Source organism: Asterias amurensis, chromosome 2 (assembly GCF_032118995.1).
Source record: "Asterias amurensis chromosome 2, ASM3211899v1".
Lineage (NCBI taxonomy): Eukaryota > Metazoa > Echinodermata > Asteroidea > Forcipulatida > Asteriidae > Asterias > Asterias amurensis.
Window position 1 is genome coordinate 10342105 of NC_092649.1, and position 13545 is coordinate 10355649.

At 39.5% G+C, this 13545-nt stretch overlaps 2 protein-coding genes across 2 annotated transcripts in view; one reads left to right on the plus strand and one right to left on the minus strand.

Moving 5' to 3' along the window:
* LOC139934062 (dolichol-phosphate mannosyltransferase subunit 3-like) overlaps positions 1-13545 on the plus strand; it is a 535719-nt gene that overhangs the window by 124419 nt on the left and 397755 nt on the right. The gene's annotated exons all lie outside the window — the stretch shown is intronic.
* On the minus strand, positions 710-11778 carry LOC139950954 (cytochrome P450 2U1-like). Its single transcript, XM_071949789.1, has 6 exons — positions 8770-11778; positions 7661-8067; positions 6917-7159; positions 6286-6475; positions 6045-6182; positions 710-4444 (listed from the first exon to the last, which is right to left on the minus strand). Exons 1-6 carry the CDS (start codon positions 9119-9121, stop codon positions 4263-4265), a joined length of 1512 nt encoding a protein of 503 aa, XP_071805890.1. The 5' UTR covers positions 9122-11778; the 3' UTR covers positions 710-4262.

Here is a 13545-nt window from a genome sequence, read left to right on the forward strand (position 1 = left end):
TGCGCTTACGATTGCGATTCCCCGCTTACGTGCAAGCGCCGAATTTCTGCGCTAGCCTTGTAAGCGTAGAATGCCTGTAACGTGGAGTACGCACACGCAGAAGCCCAAATTCGCCGCTAACCCGTGAAATACGCTTGCCGTAAGCACAGAATTCCCTGCTTTCGTAAGCGCCGATTCTGTACTTACGGTAAGCAGAGCCATGAAATTGGGCCCAGTGTTCTCACTTAAAGCCATTATAATACACTTTCGGTACAGAAAAGAAAAAAAAGTTCACAGATTTACAAATAACTTACAGGGTTTACAGAAGGTAATGGTGAAAGACTTCTCTTGATATATTATTCCATGAAATGCTTTACTTTTTGAGAAAACATTACAACAATATCAATTCTCGTTAGCGAGAATTACGGGTTTATTTTAAACACATGTCATGACACGGCGAAACGTGCGGAAACAAGTGTGGGTTTTCCAGTTATTTTCTCCCGACTCCGATGACCGATTGAGCCTAAATTTTCACAGGTTAGTTACTTTATATATAAGTTGTGATACACGAAGTGTGGGCCTTGGACAATGCTAATTACCGAAAGTGTCCAATGGCTTTAATGTATCTCAACTAATGCATAAAATAACAAACATGTGAAAATTTGAACTCAATTGGTCATCGGAGTTGGTAGAAAATGATGAAAGATAAAACACCATTGTTGGACGAATTTGTGTGCTTTCAGATAAGAATAAAAGATAGAAGTCTTTTATTATTTTAGTGAGAAATCACCTCTTTCTCAAAAATTACGTTACTTCAGAGGGAGTCGTTCCCCACAATGATTTATACTATCATCAGCTCTCCAATGCTCGTTACCAAGTCAGTTTTTAAGTCAATATTTGTTTTGAGTAATTACCAAACGTGTACCTTCCTTTAAACAACTGTCATTAACACGGATAACAACACAAACCTGTAGAAGTTCGATCGGCTATCTGGGTCACGAGAATTCTACCAGAAGAGTTTACAGATTAATGTTTTGTCATTAAAACAGATGCTGGTAGTGTCATGTAGTCATAAATCTACTGACAAACATGTCAATTACGAAGATCCTTGACTTATTAGTAAACTTGCGGGCAAGTTTTCTATTTAGTTATAGTTTCTTCTTATTATTTTCTCCACACCATGAACAGCTTCAAACAAGTTTGAGATCGATCGGCCATCTGGGTTACGCGTGTTCTACCAGAAGAGCATTACAGATTTGTTTCGTCATTAAAATAGTTGCTAGCAGTGTAAGCAATGTCATCCACCATAAACTGACAAACCCGTAGGAGTTTGAGATCGGTCGGCCGACTAGGTCACGAAATAGTAGTGAAAAACCGATTACACATTTTTATTGAAATCGACCGGGAACTACTGACCGGGTACTAGGTTAAAGTTCAAACGGGAACTAGGTTATATTTACTTCTCATCAAATATGACATTTCAGACAGAAATATTTCAAGGGTTGTTTTCTATCATCATCATCAAACCGTGTAAGATTGATGTAAGTCTGCGATCTTAGACGATTTTTATCTTACCAATTGTGTAATGTTCCTTTGACGACGGTTACAACCTGTCATTGGAATGAGAAACACACGGTTTTTATTGCCAGCTCTCTTAAGTTTTTTAAAGGCTAATAGGAAATTTAATAGCAATTCAAGGACGCCATTTCTACCAGCAATTTGATTTTGACACGTTTATTGTACACATTAAAATTAAAGTCTCCCTTTTGTCCACGTTCAATATGTAAAAACTAACAAATGCTGGTAGAAATCACGTGCGTGAATGTTCCCAGGTTCAAAACTGGTGCCAAATCGTCTGCACCAAAATGAGACATCATGCAAATACCAAATTTTCACTTAAACATGAGTTTAACCAGAAACCATTTCGCCCCTATCAACTAGTCCACTTAATGGCTCAAACAAAGTAATTAAACGATAGCGTATAGTTATAGATATATCCCGTCTGCGAGTTTACCGTACGAGTTACATTATACGCACAAGTACACCCAGTTTTCATTCAACATGTTAACATCATGAAATTTTGAAATTTTGAAATTTGAAAACATCCCTTTCCTTGACTTAATTGGATCATTGGATGATGAATGCACAAAACGGTATGACTGCTGAATGGCCACGGTAAATTAAAGACACTGGACACTATTGATAAGTGTCATAGACCAGTCTTCTCACTTGGTGTATCTCAACATATGCATAAAATAACAAACCTGTGAAAATTTGAGCTCGATTGGTCGTCGGAGTTGCGAGATAACTATGAGAGAAAAACAAAACCCTTGTCACACGAAGTTGTGTGCTTTTAGATGGTTGATTTCGAGACCTCAAATTCTAAACTTGAGGTCTCGAAATAAAATTCGTGGAAAAATTACTTCTTTCTCGAAAACTACGTCACATCAGAGGGAGCCGTTTTTTTTACAATGTTTTATACTATCAACCTCTCCCCATTACTTGTTACCAAGTCAGGTTTTATGCTAAAAGTTAATTTGAGTAATTACCAATAGTGCTGCCTGTTGATTCATTAAGTTTTATAATTTGTTAATGGCGTGTCATGGCCGAGCGGTTAAGAGCGGTTCGAATCCCGGTCGTGACACTTGCTAAGTAAAATTGGGGAGGTAGTGCTTTCTGCTCTACCGGCCAGGCTTCGGACTGATGATACCCAAGCCTACATCCGTATGGACTGTCAGCCCGAGGAGTAGGTGGCAACAGCCTCTGGAATAACATATTTGTAGCCTTCCGTCCTTGTGTGTCTGGCGACTTGCATAAAAAAAAAAATAGTGGAGCTTTATGGTGGGCCAATGTTACAATCGGACACAATAACCATACGTTGTCGACTACACCTGACCATGACCCGATAATGGGAATTATAACTACGCGTCCGTACGGACTAAACCTTGTGTCCTTTACTTCTCTAATCAACTGTAATAATGCTATCAATTCCATAACCTGACCTTTATTGTGATCTTTTAGTGTACCTTTCATCTTCCATTATACACTTGATTGATATATGAATATATATGGTGAGTGTTCTCGATATCGAGACACGTACAGCTATAACTGTTGCAAAATGCTTAAATACACTGGACACTTGTTAATTGTCAAAGACTAGTCTTCAAATTGGTGTATCTTAACATTTATTATGCATAAAATAACAAACCTGTGAAAATTTGAGCTCAACCGGTCGTCGAAGTTGTGAGATATAAATACGAGAAAAAACACCCTTGTGCACCATGGCCTCACACGAAGTTGTGTGCTTTCAGATGCTTGATTTCGAGACCTCAAATTCTAAACTTTAGGTCTCGATATCAAATTAGTGGAAAATTGCTTCTTTCTCGAAACTACGTCACTTCAGAGGAAGCTATTTCTCACAATGGTTTATGCTATCAACCTCTCCCCATTACTCGTAATCAAGAAAGGTTATACGATAATAATTGTTTTGAGTAATTACCAATACTGTCCACTGCCTTTAACAACTTAAGGGATCTATGGTAAAAAAAAAAAAAGCGGCCTGACGTTTCACCCTATTTAGTTGTAGGCCACGGGAAAAACTCTGCTCGTGTAGAAACGCCAGACCGTTCTATTCATGTTACTCATAGTTGACCTTTATAATCCCTGATAACATTGCATTACATAATACCCTACCACTGACTTATAACCTATAATTGTTAATGTTTGCTGGCATTGGACGTTTTTAACAAATTATGTCGTCTTTGTTTGAATAAGTTTATTATTTCTACGTTCCATCTGTTGATATCACTGATACACCCCAGTATGCACATGTACATACAATGATTGGCCCACACATGTGGTTTCTACTGTTTCATCATTGTTTGAGACAATGTATACCAAGCAGCTGTTTTGTTAGCAAAAACAAAACGTTTCTTTTAAAGTTGTCATTTAAAATGATTTCCTCTAATTGAAAAAAAAAAACCCCAAAACAAACACGTGTTACTACTTTCTATATTTTTGTTAAGTGAAGGTGCACGTACGTACGTCATGTAAGTCATTGCTTGGACCTGCAGAAAGTATATGGTATTGCACTAGGAACAATAAATCTAACAGCAATACAGGACTAGATATAAGCGTTTAATGTAGATTCCACCCGGTCGGCAAACATACCGTATGAGGAGTTTGCCCTCTTCATGAACCATGCAGGGCCCAATTTCATTTGTTTAAATATGCACAACAATGCAAAAAGGCAACACACATTATCCCGACTTATCTATGACCACTTATGAACGCCTGGTGGCGCACAGTTCGTAAGGTCTGGAGCTGAGTACAAAACCAGCTGATCCATCCTCTGACGGGATTGGTTTACCCTCTGGAAAGGTAACGGTGAATTGTTGCAAGACATTGACCAAGAAAAGCAAGAGCTCTGACTTGGCGAGATTTTCACCCAAACAGGCACGGCGACCTGTAAATAGTTACAAAATACAATCTTTATCAATGTGAGAAAATTAAACTCAAATTATTGTGGTGTGGGCACTTTAATTCTAACACTGCTGATGAGACATAATAAACGAGTGACGTTTGAGCTTTGCTGCAGAATACATGTACATGTTAAAGTTGTAAGTAAATTTTTATGCAGTCTGCGCTCTACTATGCTGGTTCCCTGTCTTTCCCACAAGGGCCAATTTTCATAGAGCTGTTAAGCACACAAATTTGCTTAGCATGAAATTTCTTCCTTGATAAAAACAGGATTACCAGCAAAATTTGCGTGTTACTGGTATTCAGCTGTTGGTTGCTTATCCTGAAAATCACGTGGAAGTTTGGTTGGTAATCCTGTTTTTATCAAGTAAAACACTCATGCTACGCAAATTTATGTGCTAAGCAGCTGTATGAAATAGGACAAAGGTGTAGGCTTTGTTTACACAAGTACGATTTAATTGTGACTCTCCAGAACCATGAAGACCTCGTGGAATGATGCGAGAAAGGTGACTATGGACGTGTGCTCAATGGCAGAGCCCATGCAAAATTCACGAGCCTCGAAGTGTGACGTCAGATGTTCAGGTTAGCGGTTGGTAGCTAGCCTGAACATCTGCCGTCATACTCAAGAGGCTCGTTTGAAACTAAAGTGAATTGTTGGACCGGAAAATGACAGACTTTCACAAGTGAAACGATAACATGACTGCACCCAACACAGCCGAAAACATATTAGCTTTCTATTTACTATTTTTAATCAAGTTACAAAATTCATGTGAGTGAACACAATTGAAACATCTGCAAAATAAATTATAAATGTGACCGAACATCGGTACCAGGTACACAAATTAGTTTTAAACGTTACTCAATTAATAACCGGTGTCGCGTGCAAATATGTCCTCTATGCAATACTATCCGGTGGACAGTATTGCATATGCAATACTGTCCACCGGACGGTTTTGCGTAGGTAATCGTGTCGGCCCGGACGCTGCTGCATAATGCAATTGTGTCCGCCCGGACACATTTGCATATGCAGTTGTGTCCGCCCCATGCAAAACCGTCCTTGCGGTAAATTAAACGCCCTTGGTCGACGGAACACGTTCGTCTTTTTTTTAAGTGCGTGTCTATATCTAAGTCATGTACATGTTCACCGGGACGTATTTTGCATAGCACCGGACACGATTGCATATGCAAAAGCATATGCAATGTCCGGAGCGGACATTATTGCATGACGGACACAATTGCATCTGACACCGGCATCATTACAAAATAATAGGTTTTTAGGAAATAGTTTAAGTCAGAGAAAAGACTCAAGAGTGTAGATTCGTGACTACAATGTATTCGCCTTCGGCTCGTAAATATTATCCACGAATCAACACTTTCCCATCAGTTCCCCTTAACGTATCAAATAAAAAACACGGGTATACTGAAAAGCAAAAACCTGTCTTTGTCATAGCCAGTCTATATCGCTCGGCTTGATCTAACTCAGAAGTAGAGGGCGCCCCAACTAAAAACAAAAACGCACGATAACATAATCAGCTTGCGGCCATCTCACATTATTTTCTTGTTACAGAAACGAAATGGTCTCCTACCTGTTCCAAATGGAATGAGTGATTTGTGTTGAATGACACTCTTTCCATCAGCAGAGAGGAACCGGGCTGGTTTGTATTTCTCTGGCTCTGTCCACGTAGCAGGATCATGATGTACCGCCCAGATGTTGACGAGTATGCCTGTTGTCGTGACATAAAATAAATTTCCTTGTTTAGCCCCAAATCAAAAGTAAGAAACCATGAAATTTTCACGAAAAATGAAGCAGCTAATCCAGTAACTTACATGTCTTTTTCGGAATGGTATACCCGTCCAGTGTCGTGTCATCCCTCGTTTTGTGTGGAACCGCTAAAGGAGCCACGGGACGAATGCGTTGAGTCTCCAAGATAACGGCATTGGTGTACGGCATGTTTGGACTGTCCGCCATTAGGGGCTGACGACTCCCTCCAGTGACGTCATCAATCTCAGACTGAACCTTTTGGGTATAGCGGTATACCGTTAATGTCAGATCAGTTATACAGACTACGTAGGGGTAAACAGAGTAATACATTTTCATGGTTTCTTAAGGTAGTTGTAGCACCTGAAGAATAACTAAAATAGTTTTTTGTTTCTTACATAGGGTGTTATTTGTTATTAACATTATTATAAAGCGCTGCACTCCACAAGTCCTGGGTCAGAATTGACCCCGCAACCAGTAACAATGAAAGATTTTGGTTAGATTGACCCATTTAAAAAAAAGAAAATTTTTGACTAAAGTTAAATCACGATGCGTCTTGAAGATAGGGTGTAGAGCCATAAAACATGGGATCATGACATTGATACACGCACGAAGCAATCTTCAAAGAAACGGTGAAACAAACAAATAAACAAACAATCAATCAACACACAGTCCGTAATAAACTTAAAATGTCTGTACCTTCTTTTGCATATCAGGATGGAGAGCCATGTACATCAAGGTCCAAAGCAGAGTGTTAGTGGTTGTATCGGTACCAGCGATGAATAAATCTACAATACTTCGACAAAGTGCACCGTCGTTGAAGATATCCGTGAAGTTTCGACCGTCGTCATGTTTTTCCTTGCTTTCTGACTGCCTGACCTCGGCAATTCCCATGTCAATAATATCCCGGATGTCATTTTCATCGTACGATTTATGATGGTCCTAAAAGTTTAAGATCAATATTACAAATTTCGGTAAATAAATGTTGACTAAAGGCAAGGTTGCTATTGTATGAAATTGTAAAATAGTAGATTTTGTTGATTTGTGTAGTAAGTCTTCTACTTGCCATATTCATCAAAAGACGGACAGTGTTCTGAACACACAATTTCAATGGCTGTTTTTTTTTTCCTTAACTATACTAATGAAATATCTGTCCATTTATATGCATTTTCATAACGATTATTTTTTTAAAGTCCCCTATCCAAAGGCAAAGGACGGGACACGATGTGAGAAATTAATTTGCATTCCCGAATGACTTTATGGTGGCGCTCTCAATATCCCAAGATGTGAGTGGTCGGTGGTCGTAAAAACTAGTTATCCTGATTAATGTTAATGCTTGATTAAAAAAAAGAAGAAAACAAAAAACCCACACAATCAATTAAATCAGCATAGTATGTTAGCAAGAGTCTTGGAAAACAAACTATCAATAAATGAATGACTTACCTGAATAATTCCACGGACGAAGTCAAAGGTTTTTCGGGCGTTTCCTATTGACCGATTCATTAATGGTGTATGCAAAACCCATTCGAAGATATTAAAGGCTGACGTAGGACCATTTTGAGACAACTGCTCTCTGAGACGACCAATAAGTTCAGCGAACTTGGGGTCCGAGTAGTCGAACCTATACCCAAAGCAAACTTTACAAATGATGTTGGAGACGGCATTGTTGACGAGGTGGGCTGGGTCGAATGGTTTTCCTTTTCGGTCTGCGAAGACGTCAAGGAGGTACCGTGATTCCTCGTTGATGGAATGCTCGATGCTTTTCTTGCCCATACCAAAGGTTCTCAGAGCCCCGAGACCAAACCGACGACGCTCCTTCCAGATGGGACCGTCTTCAAAAAGAAAACTGCCTATTATAGTGAAGTAAAAAGCCACAATGTTTTACTTCCGTGAACTTGTTCATATAATATCTGCAGGAATCGTTACCAAAATAGTTGAGTTATAAATAAAATACGGCCCACCTAAAAAAGGAGCCAATATAGGACATTCCTCAAAGTGCCTCAATCTTAAATAAGGGAATCAATGTGTGGTGAAGAGGTTTTCAATTAGTGGTTTGATCCCAACGATCAAGGCCTGGTTCTTGATAATTTTACCGAGACAAAAAAATACCTTTTTCGGTCAAAAAACATCCAATACTTTTATGTAACGAGGTATAATAAATGCAAAAATTATAATTGTTTAATGATTTCTTTCGACACAACACCCCTCCAGCTATTAAATTGCAAAGCCCTCGGGTAAACAACTCCTTATAAGGAGATTGCTGCGGCACAACTGTTCCAGCCGTTGATCTCGACCAATAGGAATGAAGAAAATGTCCCGCTCACAACCGGTTATATACACTGGTCATTATCTATTTGCCCTAATAATATCGAAATTGGACCATCCAGTAACCAACATTTTTGTCAAATTATTTTTTGCCCAACTTGTGGTGCAATGATTGATCTTAACCAACTGCCAAACAAATTTGCTTTTTAGAAAAATGCCTTTACCAACACAATTTGTTTACCAACAAGTTTGCAGTGTAGTTAATTGGTTTTCTAAAGAAGAATTACCTTTTACTCCCATTAGCTTTGTAAAATGTGGAACAAATCTGTCAGAAAATACATCAGCTTGCTCATGCAAGGCCTTCTTGATGCTGCGTAAATCATTTAGAACAATGAAGAGCTTACGGCCGAGTCGAACGCTTATCACATCTCCATACTGCTTGGACCATTCGGTGAAAGCAATATGAGTTTTGCCTTTCTGTACGTTGAATGCACAGCCCACGACTGGCCAACCAGTCGGTCCTGGTGGAAGATTCACAGGCTGCTGAATCCAGTACAGTCCAACGAAGAACACAACGAGGAAGAGAATAGCCGTTTGCCAACCAACCATTTGGAGCAAGTCTACGATTTGGTTCAACATGATTATTTAGTTTTTGTTTTTACCAATTTCAATGCTCCGGATTTTACACGTTATAGTCGATGTAGCCTTGCTCAAGGCAGTCGAATTATTCACTCCGAAAAAAGACCGCCGCTGTATAAAAACCCACCCGTATTCACTGTGCGTAAAACTCACCCGTATTCACTGTGCGTAACATCGCACGACACGATGCCCCCGTACACTATCCGCATGCGGAGGCCGTAAGGCCGACAGCCTTGTAGGATCTGTGTTGAAGCCACTGACCTCACAGTCAGTGCGCACCGTGCGGAAAAGTCCTTTATTTCATTTGCGGCGTATGGAAGACAGTCGCAGTTTTGCATATATAATGAGCTTGGAGGGCACATTTTCAAAAAATCATATCGTGAAAACCCAGCCATGTAAAAATACAACAACGTGACAGTATGAATGAGGAATGCTTAATTGTAATGACAAAAACCATAGGTGAATTTTTAATTGTTCAGAAATAAGGAATTTTGGACTATAAAAATGATCATCGTTGTACAAAAATAACGGTCTCCGAAAAAGTCCCTTTTGTAGCGTTTAACGAAATCGTGCAGACAAACCTTAATCATGTGTGTTCAGGTACATTATTCATCTACTCAACCGCTACTGTCGTTGTTTCTGACTCCACTCGAAACAGTCGGGGGCACCCTAAGTATCCGTCGCCGTCAGAGCGAACTTTCTCGGTAAAACAATCCGCCATTACTCAATGGTATAATGTGAGCCCGAACGTGATTGGTCAGAATGTGCATCAAGCGTGCCAACTGACTAATCAGCTTCTACGTAACAAAACGCAAGGCACCTTTGGTTTGGCATGATTCCTTGCTCATGTCATGCAATCACGGGGGCTTGTTTTGACAACAAAGGGGTGCCCGACTATTATTCGTTAGTATGGCGTTTGGCCGGGTTTAGCTTCAGTTATTATCTGATCTGTATCTTTACGTCTACGAAACCAAAACTGGCATAAACGCAACGGATAATTGCTATTCAGTGCCAAAATATGATGGCCTTCCAACCCAATGCTATGAATCCAAGTATATTTGAGTTTTAAAAAGAAATCCTTCTTTGTATTATATTGATTAAAATAAAATTAAAAAGGGTTCAAAACTCATTTGTTGTTTTCTTTTAACCAATGAAATGTTCAATTCCTGACCCTGGCCTTCTCCCTATTTATTAACTGTGAAATCTCAACTGAATTAGCTGGAAAGTTTGGTCAGCTTCAAATTAAAGATATTCAATATACAACACACAATAATAAACCAGATGACAAATCTTTTAACTTTGTTAATTTTACAAAACATTTATTTTAAAGTCCCTTTCAGCTGCTTACATAAAATAACGACGACATTTTGATGCGTTTCTGCACACACGACAAGTTGAAAAAACTTTAGTGACCACAGCAAAATACAAATTAAAAATTACTTGGGAAAGTACCTTGGTATATTAATATAAATTAAACAGAAATATCAGTTTTGTTCAGTTTACAAAAATATCTTGTGAGGGAGTCTCCTAGTGAAATTTATTACTCGACTAGTCGGGCCTCGGAGTCGCAACTTTTAAACTAGTTTTCGATGCCCAAGATGCCTTACGGCATATTGTTTGGCACAGGCGCAATGTATTAAAGTTAACGCTGAATGGATTGAAAGATTATGTAACTGGTGAAAAACAATCAGATTGTGTTCCGTAAAGTAAATTAAGACCCTTTTCAAAACCGCGGCTGCGGCATTGGATTCGGCTTCAGGCCCTGTCATGTCTGACACCCCACGGGGCATAAGCAAAGCATGAGCAATTGTTAAAACTACCACGGGGCCAAGCTAGCCTGAGCCGAATCTTAAGTCAAAGCCGTGGTCTCGCAAAGGACCTTTCGCTGTCGTGAATGGTCGCAAGCGATACAATAGCACTCTGCACTTATGACATCACTTTTGCTTGAAAGACCCCGGTGTCAGACAAACATTCCACTAATTTAGCAATCACGCCAAACGTGCCATATGGCACGTGTATGTAGTAGTAGTAACGCGAGTAAACATAGTGGACAAGTGTGTGTGCATATGTTGTTAGTAAAATTTTGTACGCTTGTCTGAGATCCATGTACTAAACTTGGTTTTAGCATTTAGTGCGGAGTGCTATTGGTTCACAAGCAGGTACATTGTAGTTACGACTATGCAGTGGCAGGATAACCGAGTAGTTGAAAAATGTTTGCAACTCGACTAAGCAATCAACAGTCCCGACTTCAACAGTAGTCGCCCTATGTAGTCGTCCAGGCTCGGGTCTCCCCGTCACTTTAAACCGTGGAAAATTTTCAGAGAGGTGGGACTGTAAAAGGAACACAAAGAAAGCAAATAGAGTTAAAAACATGCCCAAGAAGACCAACATGTTTCAAAAACACTTTACACTGAGCAGAAACTGACATGGACTACAGTTAGTACCAATAAATTGCAATCCCCCAGTGAAATATTTTTGCTGTCTGAAATTAAAGTTAGACATGTTTGACCGTTCCCTTTTTGATTAAGAGTTAACCAAGACTTCAATCAATAGGATTTAACCCAGTATGAATATGAACTAGCAAAAGGTATTGACCACCTGATCAAATTGAAACTCAATCAATAATTATTGTATTATTTATTTTCTCAACGTGTCCACAAATATTGAATATACTTTCAGGTAATTAAAAAAATATTATTTTTTGAATAATAATATACATGTAAAATAGAAATTAGATTCGAATCATAGAAATAGAAGACCTACTCTAAGTCTTACTCTACACATTTAATACGGAGTCTCAACCACCACGAAGAAAACGCATAACAATTCCATATTTCAATCATGCATCAAACTGCCACGTTTTGTTATTATTGATGGAAATAATTTTTGATATAATTCTTTTTTTTCTCATGAGAAATTTTATTTCTTCATGATTTTTTTTCACAACGATCGTCATCAAACAATCATGATAAAAAAAAGAACGCCGTACGAACAGTACACAAACCAAAGCCTTTTCTTACATGATGACGTCACGTAAGCTAAAACGAAGCGGCACACCCAATGATTTTTGCACATTTTTGGCACTGAAAAAAAAATATCAACGGCAAAACCTGCAGAAGTGTATGTGGTACCAAACGAAAGAACTATCCTTCGTCTATCAGAATATGGACTCCGTTTGTCTCAATCGTGCTCGAAACAGTCGGGGGCACCCTAAGTGTAAAGCCTATCAACAAAAAGTGTAAAACTTCAACCACATTTCAGACGAAGATTCACATGTGTTTGGTCTCGAAAATCCGGTAAAAATGGATTTGTTTTACGAGGAAAATGTTCAAGAAACTTACCACTCCATGCTTGACCCCACACTGCCCTCTTGCTGGGACCTGTAGTCAATTTTGCACATCGTCTCCGAGTTCTCGCGCTGTCACGCGAAATCTCGAAGGGTCCGAGTGCGCCGCGCGACTGCAAATGAAACCTGAAAATATGCTAATTATCTCGCACTCTGTGCACGGACTGTCATTACTATAATAAGCGAAGAGTTCCCACGGTCAGCTCATTACCATAATGCCCGCGAAAGACGAGACATGTTTACCTCACACACCACCACCACGGACGCATGATAGGGTCCAAAGGTCGTGATAAGGGAAGTGCGTGATTGGACGTCAAAATGAATAATTCATTTGCCTCACATCCTGTGTTGTCTGATAGGTCTGACGAACGATATACATATTCATGAGCTGCATACTAGCATATCCTAGAGCCCCCCCCCCCAATTTCGTCCACTATTGGAATTTTTTCAATACAACACATTAAAACGGGAAGATACAGACCCGACAAGGCTGTCGGCCTGACGGCCTCCGCATGCGGTTAGTGGTGTACGAGTGCGATGACTTGTGTGAACAGTATTCGTGCGATGTGACAGTTTGTATACGGGTGGGTCATTCGGTGTGATCGCACACACCATGCACAGGGTATACGGCGGGTGGGTTTACAGCTGCGTCTTTTCGGAGCGAATAATGCGACTGCCTTGAGCAAGGCTATAGTCGATGAGACTTAGCATTTAGTGTTTTGCCCTACCTATTTGAAAGCATTTGATCAATACCAGCTTCGGGCTTAGGTTTATTGTTTGTATTTATATACCTTCCCTCCACTTGGTGACTCTAACCTCAGGCAAAGTCCAAGTTCACTTTGACAAAATGTTGATTGCCCACGCCATTATCTGCTGACATTTTACCTACTTTATTTTTTTTAAATTTATTTATTTATTTATTTTTTTATTTTATTTTTTTATTTTTTTTTTTGGGGGGGGGGGGCAAATAAAACGCTGATGCGTATTAGCAGAACGAGTGTATTTTTCTTCTGAGAAATCAGCAAGGCACACTCATAAACGTCAACACTCACCCTAAGAGATTTACACGTGGTTGTAC

Coding starts and splice junctions, on each gene's coding strand:
- LOC139950954 (XM_071949789.1), bottom strand. CDS start 9,121: ATGTTGAACCAAATCGTAGACTTGCTCCAAATGGTTGGTTGGCAAACG. Junction 7,160..7,660: donor TCGTCCGTGGAATTATTCAG/GTAAGTCATTCA, acceptor TTAAACTTTTAG/GACCATCATAAATCGTACGA. Junction 6,476..6,916: donor ATCCTGATATGCAAAAGAAG/GTACAGACATTT, acceptor TATACCCAAAAG/GTTCAGTCTGAGATTGATGA.